This window comes from Bufo gargarizans, chromosome 2, assembly GCF_014858855.1.
Source record: "Bufo gargarizans isolate SCDJY-AF-19 chromosome 2, ASM1485885v1, whole genome shotgun sequence".
In the NCBI taxonomy this organism is placed as follows: Eukaryota; Metazoa; Chordata; class Amphibia; order Anura; family Bufonidae; genus Bufo; species Bufo gargarizans.
This window is the reverse complement of record NC_058081.1, coordinates 533,563,205-533,580,744: the sequence shown is the minus strand read 5'-3', so window position 1 is coordinate 533,580,744 and position 17,540 is coordinate 533,563,205. Positions and strand designations below refer to the sequence as shown.

Here is a 17,540-nt window from a genome sequence, read left to right as displayed (position 1 = left end):
GGCAACTGACCTCTTCTGCCCCCTTCCCATTCAACATCAAACCAAACTTCATCAAAATCCTTGGAGTCTGGTTCGGGAAGGAAGGCGCAGCCCTCAAGTCTTGGGAAGAACGCTTGGCCAAAGTCAATCAAAGAATCGGACTGTGGAGCCTTAGACACCTCACGATTGAAGGGAAAGCACTCGTCCTGCGCAACGAAGTTTTGCCTGTGCTCCAGTACACCGCACAGGCATGGCCCCCTCTCGCCACCGTTTCCAGGGCCATCACCAGGACAGTCTTTAGCTTCGTCTGGGGATCTAAGATGGACAGAGTGAAATGAGCCATCGTGTACAAAGAGCCCCGCAAGGGCGGAAAGGGCATTCCGGACCTGCCCACTTTACTGCGGTTCGCCTTTGTTTGTGACAGCGTTCGTCGGACTCTAAGAACTGCTAACGGCTCTGCGGGCAAGGCTATGTCTCGCTTTTTCCTCCTACCCCTCTGGAGGGGTCTGGGCTGGGACAAGTGGGACAGCTCCATCCCTTACAACTGGCATGCTCCCTGGTTCTACGGGGACGCTGTCAGGTTTGTGAGGGAACATCAGCTGGAGGGCCTCAAGCCCGACCTGTGGAAGCCAAAAACTATCCACAAACTCATCAGAGCAAAGGATGTGGTGGAGTCAATTCCAGGGATCCACGACGACACCGTAGAGACAGTTTGGACTAATGTGTCGTCAAACAGGTTGACCAACGGGCATAAGGACTTGTCATGGATGGCCATACAGGGAGGACTGCCAATTCGGTCATTCATGCATGCCCGCAACCTGTGCAAAACCCGGTACTGCCCCAGGTGCCCTTTCGCGGAGGAAACAACTTACCACATGTTTTGGGAGTGCCGCTTTGCACAGCGCCTGTTGGACGCGCTGGAACATGAACTCAAAGACTCGGTGCCCAGGAACAGCCTGCAATGCACTTCGGTGCTGTATGGACTATTTCCTGGGATTCATACGGTTGAGGCCATCCAGGAGGCCTGGCGGCTTATGAACTGTTTTAAGGACGCTATTTGGGTCTCCAGGAACCGGCTCGTACTGAGGAGGGAGAACATGTCCGTCCTTGACTGCCGCAGACTTATCCATAGCCTGCTGCAGGATTACAACATCTCCGAGGACGTCGAAGAAGAAGAGGACTGAACCCCTCTCCACCCCCCCCCCCCTCTCCCTCCGTGTGTTTTTATGTCAATAAAGCTTCAGGCACGTGATTTCCCCCTCCCTACCCCCTTCTTCCCACCTCCCCACCCACCCACATCACTGTCTGAATGCCTTATTGTAAGGTTTATTGTGATTGAATAGGTGTGATAGTGTAGCATGCATTGCGATGTACAGCGTAGGTTAGCCTATGTCCTTATATAACAATGCCATGCTCGCAAAGACGAATACTTGTAATTTATTGAGTGCTGTGCTGCGTCACAGTACCAAAGTATGTATGTATGACGACTGATTGTAATAAAGACGTTTCAATCAAAATTGGGGGGGGGGGGAGGGGGGGTGCAGGTACCGTAACAACTGGTGGCTAGCGACGGGATGATCCTCAGCGCCCAAAGAGACCACTACAACCAGGATCAAATGGAATTACAATACCAAAACCTGAGAAGAGCTACCCTAAAAGATTTATTAGAGCAAAGAGGCGGACAGGCAAGTAACCTCAGGAAGAGGCACATTATTGCGTTATTGCTGGAAATGGATGGAGTACCAGCGGCAGAGGGAACCAATGGACCCAGCACAGCTGACAGAACCCCCGAGGAGGCAAGCTTTGACCGGGCGGTAAGAATCAGGCTGGCCCATTATGGTCCCAACCCATCTGCAGAGATCATCACCCAGGTCATGGCCGCTGTGGAGGCCAACCTGCTACGCCAAAACGGGCACACCCGGGGGAAAGAAAGAAAGTGCCGTTTACCGCATTTAAACCCTTCAGTGAGACAGAAGGAGAGATTGATGGGTACCTTGCTGATTTTGAGAGGCAATGTGCCCTGCACAAGGTAGCCCTGGAAGACTGGGTTACTATATTGTCCGGCAAGTTATCTGGCCGGGCCAGCGAGGCTTTTCGGGCCATCCCTGATGAGGAGATCGGGGTTTATGTGCCCGTCAGGGAAGCTTTACTCTCCCGGTATGCCGTTACACCCGAAGCATACCGGAGGAGGTTCCGAGACACTGTTAAAACAGCTGGGGACTCTTTTGTTGAATGGGCCTGTAAGGTGCACCGCACAGCTGCCCACTGGATGGCGGGGTGCCAGGCTGGGTCCGGAGAAGAGGTGCTACAGATGTTTCTATTGGAACATTGTTTTGACAAATTACCAGCAGGGGTCAGATAGTGGGTACGGACCGTAAACCCTCCACTCTACATGAAGCAGCTCGCTTGGCGGATGAGTATACAGATGCCCGCAAACTGGACAGTTCCATCAGCAAGGCTCCCGCCAGAGTGGAATACAGGCCAGCAGCTACCATCTATCAGCCTCCAATGAATCGGCCATCAGCACCCCCTTCGTCTGCCCAGTATCAACAGCCACCCCAGTTTAACTCACGGGAGTACTCCCAACCCATTCGGTGCTACCTATGCAAGCAGCTAGGGCACAAGCGACCGGAGTGCCCGATGAACAGTGCCAACCAGAACCAGTCCTGGAGGAGACCCGCAGGGGGCAATCCACGACCACCTCTCCCAGCAGCTCACTGTGTAGAGGAAGAGGAGTGCTGGGGCATCCTGCATGAGGCAGACCCCATTCAGGCTGCCCACCGGGATAACAGACAGCACCACCGGCAATGTGTAAAGGTCAACGGGAAGGAAGTCAGTGGTATCCGAAGCCCAACATACCGGGGACACGGTCGCAGTGCGAGTAGCCGGGGGTGCTGTGTTTCGTCTACCCGTTGCCCGGGTACATTTGGATTGGGGAGTGGGCGCTGGACATGTAAATGTGGGGGTCATGAAGGATTTACCTGCAGATGTCCTCCTTGGCAATGACTTGGCGCCCCTCGTTTCAGCCTTCGCTCCCATGGGTCCCGCTGAAGTGGACGCGGTCACGACCCGTGCCGCCGAGGCCGGCCCACCTGCTGCTGAGACCCAGGTAAGACTCTCTACCCCGACTTGTACCTTAGATCAGGCCCCTTTAGGCTGGGATACCCCAGAGATGTACGGGAAGGTAACTAGGGAAGACCCGACGTTAGCGAAGTACAGGGCCAGAGCCGACTCTGGGGGAGAAGGAGTAGATGGGGAGCACTACGAGTGGGTGGGGGATAGGCTGTACAGGATCCCGAAACCGTCCCAGAAACCGAGTACCCCTCCGCAGAATCGACAGCTAGTGGTACCTGCAAAGTACCGGCAGGAGATTCTGCGGATTGGGCATGATGTGCCGTTAGCGGGCCATCTAGGTTCCCGCCGCACAGCTCATAGATTTACCCAAAACTTTTTCTGGCCCAATTTTAACCGAGATGTGCGGGTTTATTGTAGCACGTGTGACACCTGTCAACGGGTAGGTAAGCGGGGGGATCACCCAAAGGCTAGGCTTCAGTCGATGCCTATCATTGGAGAACCCTTTTCCCGCATAGCCGTTGACATTGTGGGTCCACTGGCCAGGGCTAGCCCATCAGGTAAGAAATACATTCTTACCGTGGAGGACTATGCCACACGTTATCCAGAGGCAGTAGCGCTGTCTAATATAGAGGCAGAGATGGTTGCTGATGCCCTGGTTAAAATTTTCACTAGGGTCGGGTTCCCTCAGGAGATCCTCTCTGAACAGGGAACTCAGTTTACCGCTGTGCTTACCCAGCAGCTGTGGAAGGTGTGCTGCATTAAACCGCTGCTGAGCTCACCTTACCACCCACAGACAAACGTTCTCTGCGAACGATTTAACGGCACCCTCAAACAGATGCTGAGGACCTTTACTGACACTTGCAGAGACTGGGGATGATTCCTGCCTCATCTGCTATTTGCATACAGAGAGGTGCCACAGGAATCTACTGGGTTCTCCCCCTTTGAGTTACTCTATGGGAGAAGGGTCCGTGGACCCCTAGATCTCATTAGAGGACACTGGGAGGGGGAGACAGAGCAAGAAAGGACCCCCATAGTGCCATATGTCCTGGAACTCCGGGACCGCATGGAGAGACTATCCTTGATGGTAAGGGAGAATCTCCAGGCGGCCCAGGGGAGACAGAAGCGGTGGTACGATCGGGGTGCCTGACAGCGGGTCTTCCAGGTTGGGCAGAAGGTTCTAGTGCTCAAGCCTGTGAAGGCAAACAAGATGTAAGAATCTTGGCAGGGCCTGTATAAAGTGTTAGCTCAGGTATGTGATACTACCTATCTTATAGCCAGCTGTGCAGATGAGAGGATTCAGCGATCCTTTCATGTGAACATGCTGAAGGAGTATCAGAAGAGACCAGAGGATGTTGCGGCAGTATGTGCCCCAGCTACTGACAACCCCGAGAACTTACCTTTACCTGACTTGTTAGAGAAGGATCCCCAGACTGACCTTACTAGTCTTGTGCAGCTAGGGGACCGGCTAAACCCGGCAGAGAAGGTACAGGCAAGACAGCTTCTGTGGGAGAAGCAGGCGACAATCTCCCAAGAACCCGGGTACACCACCCTAGCTGTGCACAAGGTCGAGACACCCGGACAGAACCCCCTACGACAACCCCCATACCGTATCCCTGAAGCAGTCCGAGAAGGAATGCGGAAGGAGATACAAGAGATGAGCAGGCTGGGGGTTATCGAGCACTCAGACAGCCCTTGGGCCTCGCCTGTAGTCCTGGTGCCTAAGAAAGATGGGACCACCCGGTTCTGTGTGGATTACAGGCGGCTCAACGAGCGGACCACCACTGACGCCTACCCGATGCCCCGGGTAGACGAGTTATTAGACCACATTGCCAGGGTGCGATATCTGACCACCATTGACCCGTGCAAAGGTTATTGGCAGATCCCCCTGGCCGAGGATGCTATCCCTAAGTCGGCATTCGTCACCCCATTTGGCCTGTACCAGTTTAAGGTTATGCCATTTGGGATGAAGAATGCTCTGGCTACCTTCCAGCGTATGGTGGATAGGCTCCTCGATGGCTTCAAGGAATTTGCATGTGCATACCTGGATGACATTGCGGTCTACAGTGAGTCCTGGGAAGACCATTTAGTACACGTGGGGGTGGTGCTGGACAAGATTCGGGCCGCCGGCCTGACCTTGAAGCCAGACAAGTGCCATTTAGGCATGGCAGAAGTGCAGTACTTGGGTCACAGGGTAGGATGTGGGAGCCAGCCAAGGTAGAGGCTGTAGCTAACTGGCCCACACCTATCGCCAAGACCCAAGAGCTGGCCTTCCTGGGGACGGCAGGGTATTACTGACGTTTTGTCCCCGACTACAGTACGGTTGCCCAGCCCTTGACTGACCTGACTAAGAAGAATTTACCTAAGCAGGTCCTGTGGTCTCCAGCTTGTGAAGCCGCGTTTCAGGCCCTGAAGCAAGCTCTTGTGAATGTCCCTGTCCTGGCTGCCCCAGTCCCGAACAAACGTTTTCTTGTGCATACAGATGCTTCCATGTATGGACTGGGGGCTGTGCTGAGCAAGGTCGGGGAAGATGGAGGAGAGCACGCTGTCGCATATCTCAGCAGAAAGTTACTACCTCAGGAAGTGAGTTATGCGGCAGTGGAGAAAGAGTGTTTAGCCCTGGTCTGGGCACTGAAGAAGTTGAGCCCTTATTTATACATACAAGAATTTTCCCTCATTACAGACCACAATCCCCTTGTCTGGCTTAACTGGGTCTCCGGAGACAATGGCAGACTGCTGAGATGGAGTCTGGCACTGCAGCCTTACAACTTCACCATCAGCTACCGACCCGGTAAGCAGAATGGGAATGCGGATGGGTTATCCCAGCAAACAGACGTCCCTACTCCGTCCCAGTCCGGTCATCCCCAAGTTGACCTGCCAAAGGGTCAAGCCGGGTCTGCCGGAGTGTTCCACAAGGGGGGAGCCGTGTGACAGACCCATCTGTATGGACTAAAAAATGGTACCCAGATAGCTAATTTTATTGTATGTGTGTACTCTGAGTGCCATTCACCTAATGATATGCACTCAGCCTTGAGCTATCTGGGAATATGTTAAATGTCTGTGTTTGCTGGGAGGGTGTGACATTGTGTGTTTGGGTGGTGATTCCTGTCCTGTTGTTCCCACATGTGTATTGGTGATTTCCCTCTGTCCTGAGAGATAATTGAATTACTCTTCGGGTGTCCCCAGGGCAGAGAGGAGGAAACCATGATGCATTGTGGGGATGTGTTGTGTCTGTGTATCCTGAGTGCTACGTATCTGTCCTGTGTCACAGTCTCCCTTCTGGGCCCCTAGGGGCGTGTACACCAGATGGGGACCTGCATAAATATGGGCGGGTAGCCCTCAATAAAGTGTTCGTGTTTTACCCTCAAGGTGGAGCTTAGTCTCATTATTGGGGGAGAGGGGGGGCAGGTACCGTAACCCTTGGGTTTTGCCATTAAATTTTCTAAGAATCTGACCATGGATTTTACCCTTAGCATTTCAAAGTGCCAGACTGGCAGCAGCCTTCTACTAGAACATCTAAAAAAGATCTATAGAAGTCCTATCCTCCTGTGTGAAATGAGTTTCTGACATGTCAATTGTCTATTGGCAGTCTGCATCATTAGAGTTCACTTTTCACTTCAGGCATCAGAAAGGGTAGGTACGTTCATGAGCAGGACTCACCTCCTTTAGGAACCAGGCTGTCAGAGACCCAAACAGTAATGCATCATTAGCCTCTCGGTCATTGAAGGGGATCCCCACATTACAGGCCTCCCAAAATTCTCCTTTCCATCTGTCAAGATTCCAAGCAGCTGAGCCAATGTCGAACAGCAGGACGTATGGACTGCCCTCAATCAGCCAGCGGCCAAAGTACACCTGGGAGAGAGCCAATCACAGGTGAGATTACATGTTGCCCGCTTTATATCATGGCACAGACCCTTCCTAGTTGATGAACCAGAGGATTCTCATGCCAGGGCCTTCACAGGATGACTGCATCTATACACCCTATATACCCCAAATACCAATAGGAGCTGTGTAATGCTAAATCTCTTCTGCAACAAAATGGAGTATTCTCCTACTCAGCTATAGACAGAAAGTTCTGCACTAATTCACCCTCATAATGTTCAACGTCACTTCTTGGTGTAAATACATTATTTCAGAAGTTTAAAGGGAACCTGTCACCATGAAACTGCTAATTAATATGAAAGCAGCATGTTATAGAGCAGGAGGAGCTGAGCAGACTGATATATAGTTTTATGGGAAAAGATTCAGCAGAACTTGTATTTTATTCATTTAAATTCCTGCAGACTCTTGGCTTTGAAGTCCAGGAGGCGGTCCTATCAGTGATTGACAGCTGTCTCTGTATACACAGTCATAGGACCGCCTCCTTCACTTCACAGCCGAGAATGAGCAGGAATATAAATGAATGAAATACACGTTATACTGAATCTTTTCCTATAAAACTATATATTAATCTGCTCAGCTCCTCCTGCTCTATAACCTGCTGCCTGCAGCTCAGATACTGTGTTCAAGATGACAGTTTCCCTTTAAATTGCTAGTCCTGCGCACACATCTGATTGGAAGGACTGTTTTAAAATGTTGAACCCAGTAAGGTTTAAACTTGTCCTTCTCCTTTCCTTACCCCTCAGCATTTAAAAATGTCTACACTGAGACACTCTGAGGAACCCTCAGCTGTTTGAGTAGGAAGGGTTATCAGATTTGACTTTAAAAAAAGGAAAATGTTTCAATTCACTGAAAACAAGCAGAAATGTAAGAAATTGGGTGCAATTGAAACAGAAATTTGGGCCTTATTTATAAAAAAAAAAACACAGTGCTCCTCTGCTTCTCTCTTGCTCCAGATCATCAAGACGGCACACATTATGAATGGTGGAGTGTCGCTTTAAGCACCTGCTCACAGAGCACACACATAATTGCAGATTCGCTGCCGGTCAGCTTTGTATGTAATTGGATACTTGTCAGGAAAATAAATCTCTAATAGGATCTGCGGACGTTTGATTTAATTTATCTGCTGAAAATAAAAAAAGATTCCCAATTGTTAAGACCCCAAGTAATCCTCTGTAATGAAGAGATTACTGTACCTGACATCCCTGAGACTGCAGCGCGTCCATGGCTTTCTTGAGTGCTGGCAACGGAGGGTCACAGATTTCAACCTGCGTCCTCACATTTTGCTCATAGTATGGACCCATCATAAAGTAGTTGTCTCCCCACTCATCCACAGTTATTTTAGCTTTAGTTTGGATCACTGTGTAGATGCCTCCAACTGAGAGTAAAAGAGTTATAATAAGCATACTATATATGCAGACATAGATCATATTACTTATCCTGTACTAATCCTGAGTTACATCCTGTATTATACTGCAGAGCTGCACTCACTATTCTGCTGGTGATGTCACTGTGTGCATACATTACTTATCCTGTACTAATCCTGAGTTACATCCTGTATTATACTGCAGAGCTGCACTCACTATTCTGCTGGTGTAGTCACTGTGTACATACATTACTTATCCTGTACTGATCCTGAGTTACATCCTGTATTATACTTCAGAGCTGCACTCACTATTCTGCTGGTGTAGTCACTGTGTGCATACATTACTTATCCTGTACTGATCCTGAGTAACATCCTGTATTATACTTCAGAGCTGCACTCGCTATTCTGCTGGTGGAGTCACTGTGTGCATACATTACTTATCCTGTACTAATCCTGAGTTACATCCTGTATTATACTCCAGAGCTGCACTCACTATTCTGCTGGTGGAGTCACTGTGTGCATACGTTACTTATCCTGTACTAATCCTGAGTTACATCCTGTATTATACTCCAGAGCTGCACTCACTATTCTGCTGGTGGAGTCACTGTGTACATACATTACTTATCCTATACTGATCCTGAGTTACATCCTGTACTATACTCCAGAGCTGCGCTCGCTATTCTGCTGGTGGAGTCACAGTGTACATACATTACTTATCCTGTACTAATCTGGAGTTACATGCTGAATTATACTACAGAGCTGCACTTGTTATTCTGCTGGTACATATCCTGTACTGATCTTGAGTTACAACCTGCTTTGCGTCACCCTCTCCATAAATCACATCTTTGCCTCCCTTCCATTCACAGCCATGCCTCAACCTACACAGTAGTGACATCAGCGCCTCTCTGTGGTCACAGCAGGGTTTCACTATTCTACAGTAATCAAAGCAGTTCATCACCTTCTCCAGATGTGACATCAGTGCCTCCCTTTCCCCCTGTAATCATAACAGGGCCTCACTCTTCCACAGTAATCAAAGTAGTGCCTCACCTTCTCCAGTAATCACATCAGCATCTTCCCTTCCTCCTGTAATCACAACAGTGACTCACTGTCCCCCATTAATCAGAGCAGCTCCTCACTTTTTCCAGTAGTCACATCAGTGCCTCCCCACCCCCAGTAGTCACAGAAATGCCTTCCCCTTCCCCAGTTATCATAGCTGTGCCTCAACTGCCCTGGTAGTCACATCAGTGTCCCCCCAAGTCACTCTGTAATCCCTGCAGAGACTCCCCAGTACTCACGGCACACAGAGCTATACTTATGCAGCATCCTGCTCCTAAAGGTCGCTGTATACTGCAAACTGCAGAATTAATAAAATGTATATGCTTTAATATGTAATATCTGCATATGTATGTATTTGTACAAGGTAACCACAGGCTATATTAATAGCCACCATTAGATTGGGCTGGTGTCACCCTCCATGTAAGAGGGCAGAACATGGAGAAGCCCCCACCACCACCCCACCCGCAGCTCACTCTACGCTCTTCCTGTACTTTTTTCCCTTCGCCGGCAGGACGCGTGGCTTAGCGGAGTCGGGGGTGTGGCTAGAATGTCTGGCTTTTGGGGGTGAACCAAGTGGTCATCCTATGGTACCTCAACCGCCAAGAACCAGAGTGTGCCCCAAAGGGAACAATCAGTGCACCCTTCCAGTCACCGCATGTTGGTCCAGGGAGCTTCAGAACTGTGAGTACTGCTACTACACCTATCTGGCCATTTCTGCACTCACTCACACCACTGCGGCCTGGTCGCTGCACTTATCTGATAAAAAAAGGTCTGGAACCAGAGCTGCCATAGGCACATAAATCTTCTATCTAATGGAAACTCCAGCCTAGGTGAGATGCCCTGACCATTGTAGTTGGTTGACAATATTATAGCTGAACATTTTATTCACAAGACAAGACGTTATTGTTAGACTATTTGCAATTGCTTATATTGATTGCTTGTGCGTGACTTTTCTAATCTGTGGTTTAAGATTGTAATAGTTGTAAGTGCTCATCTCCTGGCTGACAGTGCTGCATAGTTTTTACTCTATGACTGTACTAGTTTCATGCAGTCATCTGCTGGTGGTCGTTGCCCATTGGTTAACTCTGTGGTTGTAGGTTGTCATCACCTTTTGGGTCATTGCCCTGTGGTTCTAGTAATGTAAGTGGTCATCAACTGGTGATCATTTTTCTTTGGTTGTAGTAGTTGCTAGTGGTCAACCTGATGGTCTTCAATTTGTGTCTATCATTCTATGGTTGTAGTAGTTGTACAGTAGGTGGTCATTACTTGGTTGTTATTGCTCAGTGATTGTCCCTCTGTGATTGCAGTACTTGTAAGCGGTCTTAACTCCATGGCTGTACCTCTGTGTTTTTACGTGATCATCACCAGGTGGTCCTCATTCAGTATTTCTTTGTTCATGACTGTCCATCTGTGGTTATTATACTTTTATGTGGTTAGCACCTATAGGTTCTCGTCCAGTATTTGTTGGTTCATATGGATATCCCTCACTGAATGCATTAGTTGTACGTAGGTGGACATCTTCTGGTAGTCATTGGCTGTTCCTCTGTAAATGTAGTTGTATGTGGTCACCACCTGGTGGACCTCACTCTATGGCTGTTCCTTGGTGAATTTAGTACATGAAGATGGTCATCACCTGGTTGTCAATGCTCATTGATTGTCCCTCTGTGAATGTATTAGTTGATTGTGGTCACCACCTGATGGTTGTCACTCTGTGGCTGTTCCTCTGTGGATGTTGTATTTTATTACTACTTCGTGGTCCTTACACCATGGCTTTTCCTCTATATTTGTAGTAGTCATAGGTGATCATCATCTAATGTGTAGTTTTGAACCTTACCAACTATATCATCTCTTAGTGATTGTGGTTCTGTGGATGCAAAACCTGTGGTTGCTCCTTGTATTTCTGTAATACTTGTAGTTTTCTTCCCTAGGTTTTCCTCAGTGGTGTTTATTCCTCTGTGGGTGTAGTAATTTCATGTGGTCTTAACCTGGTTATTATAACTCCAAAATTCTCTCTCTTTGGTCATAGTAGTTGTAGGAGGTTATCACCTGGTGGTCACCGGCTAGCTTTGTGGTTGTCCTTCTGTGGCTGTAATACTTGTAGGAACTCATCACCTATTGGTCATAGCTCAGTGGTAGATGCTTTGAAGTTGTAATAGTTGTAGGTGGCCATCACATGGTGGTCACTGCTCCATGCCTGTCCCTCTTTGGCTGTATTAGCTGTAAAGTCAAGGAGTCACCTGGTGGTCGCTCCATGGTTTTCCATGTTTTGTTGCAGTAGTTGTTGGTGGTCATCACCTGCTTTTTCTCAGTGGTTATGTAACGCCCCAAAGGTTCATTACCACCTTTGCACCCCGTGACTATCTCCTATGGTTAACCAAATGTCATTCTGTGTATTTATTTCTAGGTCCTATATAATGTGCATATCTCTTTCCGTGTAAGGCCTCTTTCCGTGTAAAACTTGAAGCGTCCCCATCACCATGGGAACGCCTCTATGTTAGAATATACCATCGAATTTGAGTTACATCGTGAAAACTCATATTCGACAGTATATTCTAACACAGAGGCCTTCCCATGGTGCCGCACCTGAAGGGGTTAATTATGCGTATCATATCCCCCTGTAAGAAATCAGGGGCTGCCAGGCAGCAGGGGGCAGACCCCCCTCCCTCCCCAGTTTGAATATCATTGGTGGCCAGTGTGCGGCCCCCCCCGGCCCCCCCTCCCTCCTTCTATTGTATTTAACTCATTGGTTGCACAGTGTGCGGCCCCTCCCTCTATTGTATTTAACTCATTGGTTGCACAGTGTGCGGCCCCCCCTGGCCCCCCCTCCCTCCCTCTATTGTATTTAACTCATTGGTGGCACAGTGTGCGGCCTCCCCCCCCCCCCCCATCATTGGTGGCAGCGCAGAGTTCCGATCGGAGTCCCAGTTAAATCCCTGGGGCTCTGATCGGTAACCATGGCAACCAGGACACTACTGCAGTCCTGGTTGCCATGGTTACTTAGCAATATTAGAAGCATCATACTTACCTGCTGGCTGCTGCGATGTCTGTGACCGGCCGGGAGCTCCTCCTACTAGTAAGTGACAGGTCTGTGCGGCGCATTGCTTAATGATCTGTCACTTACCAGTAGGAGGAGCTCCCGGCCGGTCACAGACAGCGCAGCAGCCAGCAGGTAAGTATGATGCTTCTCCGCTGCCACCAATGATCGGGGTGGTGGGGAAGCCGCACACTGTGCCACCAATGAGTTAAATACAATAGAGGGAGGGGGGGGCGGGGGGGGGGCGCACACTGTGCCAGCAATGAGTTAAATACAATAGAGGGAGGGAGGGGGGGCCGCACACTGTGCCACCAATGAGTTAAATACAATAGAGGGAGGGAGGGAGTTGGGGCCGGGGGGGGGGGGCACACACTGTGCCACCAATTAGTTAAATACAGTACATGGAGGGATGGGGGGGCCGGGGGGGTATATCAGTGATATAAATACAATAGAGGGAGGGGGGGCCGCACTGGCCACCAATGAAATTGAAACTGGGGAGGGAGGGGGGTCTGCCCCCTGCTGCCTGGCAGCCCCGGATCTCTTACAGGGGGCTATGATACGCACAATTAACCCCTTCAGGTGCGGCACTCGAGGGGTTAATTGTACGGATCACAGCCCCCTGTAAGAGATTGGGTGCTGCCAGGCAGCAGGGGGCAGTCATGTACACAGTTCTCAGTATATTCTAACTAGAAGCGTCCCCATCACCATGGGAACGCCTCTGTGTTAGAATATACTGTCGGATCTGAGTTTTCACGGATCCGTCTGTATGAAAGTAACCTACAGTCATGGATCACGGACATGGATGCCAATCTTGTGTGCATCTGTGTTTTTTCACGGACCCATTGACTTGAATGGGTCCGTGAACCGCTGTCCGTCAAAAAAATAGGACAGATCATATTTTTTTGACGCAAGAGAAAATAGTCGGCACTCACTCTGTTTTGCACGTTGCACGGGATAGGAATAAATCCACGTATATTCAAGGAAGAGTCCCAGCAGTCGTGTCTTCAATCAATCAATAGGATATTTATTTCAACAAAGAAATGTCCACAATCCTGGACGCGTTTCAGCTAGCATGCCTTCATCAACGATGAAGGCATGCTAGCCGAAACGCGTCCAGGATTGTGGACATTTCTTTGTTGAAATAAATATCCTATTGATTGATTGAAGACACAACTGCTGGGACTCTTCCTTGAATATTTTTTTGACGGACAGGATAGAGTCAGACTACACAGAGAAGTTTCAGAACCCAGAGAAAGCTAAGTTATTAACCTATCCTGTCAGCACAGCAGAGCCTGAGAGCAGCAGATGTAGCAGAGAGGAGTTTGCCTGCAACAGTTAATGCCAAAGCCTGCTGGAACCAAGATAAAGCCTGAAACTGTTTGGAGAAACATTTATGCCAAGTAAAGCTGTTATCGACTCTATCACAAGGTCTGGACTCAATTTTATTCCTCATCCCCTTCATCAACTACCCCCTTTTCATTGCTGCAGACCCAACGCCTAGGGTCCAGCGTATCCAGGTAGGAGCACCGTGATACATGCACCAACATTAAGGGACATTATAGGCTACCCTACACCACTGCTTCACTGCAACTGGCGTCACGAAAAACAAGTACTCTTTTTCTCTCTTAAAGGGCCCTGGGGGGAGGCGCCCGCCGCAGTTATGACTGTGTGGCATGGCAGGTGCTTAGTTGTAACTTAATCACAGGATTTATGAAGTAAAAGCTTCCTCAGCAGTTGTCTCCAAACCAAGGGAAGGAAATTATGAGAGGATTTTCTATTCCCTGAAGTGGGGGTAGGGGAGAGTAGGGATTTCCACACAATACTATAAGAAGAATATTGCACAATGCACAGGTGTTTGAGTGCATCTGGTGCCTACAATGGGCTTCTAAGTGTTCAAACTGAACCACAGAGCAATGAAAGAAAGTGGCCTGCTCTGATTCTTTTACAGTATGTGGACAGTTAGATGCGTGTGTGTCACTAGGGGCTCGTTCACATTGTCATACATCTGCTTACCAGTTCTGCTGTTCTGTTCCATCATAGGAGAAACACAATAAAAATGATGGCAGTCCCAAATCTGTCAGATGATGAACTGCAACGGCCCTTGAAGGACCCCACTAACTACAAAGAGGTCCATCAGATTTCTATCATGGTGTCCAGCATTTTACTGGACAAAATAACGTGGCTTACTGCACTATTTTGTCCTGTCTTTTTTTAAGCAGGATCTGCAATGGAGCCACCATTGTAGATCTAAACACACCTTAGGCCTCCTGCACACGAATGTGTGCACCACATGGCCGTGCAGCGGGCCGCAATGCACGAACAACGACCGCGGGGCAGCCGCAGTGGATCGCGGACCCATTCACTTTAATGGGTCTGCAATACGACCGTTCCGCAAAAACATGTTCTATCATTTTGCGGAACGGAGGTACAGGACGAAACCCCACGTAGGGTTCCGTTCCGTGCTTCCGTTCCGCACCATTCCGCATCTCCGGATTTGCGGACACATTGAAGTGAATGGGTCCACATACGTGTGCAGGAGGCCTTAACCTGGGGATGAAGACAAGCAGGTGGTGTAGTCGCATGATGCTTTGGGCAATGCTCTGCTGGGAAACTTTGGGCTCTGGCTTTCAGGTGAATGTTACTTTAACACATACTACCTACCTAAACATTGTTGCAGACCAAATATGCCCTATCATGATGGCAGTGTTCCCTAATGGCAGTGGCCTCTTCCAGCAGGTTAATGCTCCCTTGCCACACTACAAAAACTGTTCCAGAATGGTTTGAGTTCAAGTTGATGGCTTGGACTCCAAATTCCTAGATTTGAATCTGATCAAGGATCTATGAAATATACTAGAAAAATAAGTCAGATGCATGGAGGCCTTGCCTCACATTTTACAGGAATTACAGGGCATCTGTACCTATTGTATGACACCGACTGAGCCATTGTATGCACGCTTGGCAGCTGAAGGCATCTCTGTTGGTCCCCTGCTCATATGTGCCAGCATTGCAAAAGAAATTATGTTTTAATATATGCAAATGAGCCTCTAGGAGCAACGGGGGTGTTGCTGTTACACCTAGAGGTGCTGCTCTCTGTGCAACTGATTGACAGGGCCAGGCCGTGTAAATGTCATCATTAGTGAAAAGAGGGGTAGCCGTGCATGCGCTATGTCTTTGCCTTTTTACTGCTATGGCACTTCCCATGCGTGCTCGGCTATTTTTTAAAGTCCCATAGCAAGAATGGAAAAGATACTGCGCAAGCATAGTGTGCTCGTCATTCACATTAGGGCCCCATTCTTATATAGGAGAGGGTCCCAGCACACATCAGCCATTTATGGCAAATCATATCGGTACCCAGACGGGATGACCCCTTTAAAGGATCTCCTGCTAACATCTTTGTGACAGATACCACAGGACACCTTAATGGGTCAGAGATATTTCGGTAGCACAGTGGGGACCTACATGATGTTAGGCAGGTGGTTATAATGTTGTGGCGGACTGGTATATACATGATAGGTAGGTAAATATATTACTTAGTGATAACTCCTTCTCTCATACACAGTGTTTTGGCGCCACCTAGTGTCAGGGACTAGGTCATACATGTGATGAGCAGGAGTCCCTGGCTCAGATCCCTGTCCTTCTGTGTCACCTCTTCTCCTCTATTCTCATAACCTTTCATCCTTCACTTCAACATTTCTGTCAATAATCACGTATTTAAATCATTAACCAGAGGAGACAGCGCTGCCCTGCTCAACCACCGCTCCCGATGACGAGGAGGAAGATGAGGACCATTGTTCACCCTTTATACAATACAGATATTTCACTTTATATTGTGTATTCACACATCCTACGTAGGACATAGTGAGCCAAGGCTTGTCACAAAAGCTCACAATCTAAATCTAATGGGATCCTATGGGATCAGTCTTCTCTCCATATCCACCAGACATTTCACTGTAGGACAAACTCATTCTGTATATTGATCCCCGATATCAGGCAAGTAAAGCTGGCCATACACATTAGCTGATTTTGGTGGGTTCGGCCAACCATCTAATGTGTATGGGGCCACCTGACTCACTCATCCAACAGTTAGTTATCCTATGTCTATGTCTGTAGGCTGGGGTCAGCCTGACTGTAGGACAGGAGAATGCAATCTATTGCTCCCTGTTATCAGCCATTTCGGGCTGGGGAGAAGTTGACAGTAGGATGGGTGAATACAATTTACTGGTTTCTGTTATCAGCCATTTCTGGTTACAGACAGGCTGACTGTAGGACAGGAGAATACAATCCATTTCTCCCTGTTATCAGCCATGTCAAGCTGGGAAGAGGCTGACTGTAGTTCCCCTAAATGGGATGAGTGACAAAAAATGCAGAAACCTCCCCGCCCGCCATGATCACTATTTTCTGTCTTGATATCTCCAGTGCTGTCATTTAGATGGAGCGCCCCTTTCACCCTTACAGTTACAATAGGATTGACCCCTCCTTTCTCACCTTGAGATGCTTACAAACCTTTATTGGTGATTTCCCATGATATCTCAAAGAGCAGGAGGTCTTCTATAGGCAGATCCTCCTCATCCCATTGAGGGAGGCCATTGAGGGACGTGACGGAGAGGGACCTGGTGAGTGGCATGGTGTCCTGGAGGTTCTGGCCAGAGAGGAGCAGCCTGTGCCTGGGTTCTTGGCCTTTCTAAGACATAAGAGATTGAGGAGAGTCCTTTTCCTAGTTAATCCACGGCTTAGAGCTTCACGAGCTGACACCACGCATTACACACACAACCAAATCCGACATGGACCTGTTAAGTGGACAGATCCCCCCCCCCCCCCAAGCTGATCAGAGGTCGTTGTTCAGTCAGTTCCCAAATCCTTTCCTGGACATTGTCCAAGCACACAGACCTTGAATTGTATGAACCCAAGTGGTGGCCAATGTCCTGGGGCGATCAATAACCAATCATGAGCGGTGTCAGGTGGCGATATGTAACTATTTGTTTGATGTGACAGAAACCGCACAGAGCAAATAGACAGAAGAGCTGGCAATCATTAACCGGGAACTTGTTATATAATAGGGCGCAACTGCACAAAATTCTGGCAGCTTACGAGGCCCCTGGTTCATACACATCTAAAGGAAACGGGACAGTGTCAGGGTCATTTTCCTGACATATG

The 17,540-nt window shown here is 48.8% G+C and overlaps 1 protein-coding gene across 2 annotated transcripts in view; it reads right to left on the bottom strand.

Moving 5' to 3' along the window:
- Nucleotides 1–17,186, bottom strand: part of GYS2 (glycogen synthase 2) — a 111,686-nt gene extending 94,500 nt beyond the window's left edge. Inside the window, exons 1-3 of one of the 2 annotated variants that reach the window (XM_044278050.1) lie at nt 16,890–17,186; nt 8,127–8,308; nt 6,712–6,903 (exon numbers count right to left, since the gene is read on the bottom strand). In XM_044278050.1, coding sequence (XP_044133985.1) covers nt 6,712–6,903; nt 8,127–8,308; nt 16,890–17,010 — 495 coding nt within the window. In that variant the 5' untranslated portion in view covers nt 17,011–17,186. Of the gene's footprint in view, nt 1–6,711; nt 6,904–8,126; nt 8,309–16,871 lie in introns of both variants that reach the window. The other variant, XM_044278051.1, reaches the window with a different exon arrangement.
- Nucleotides 17,187–17,540: the final 354 nt, after the last annotated feature.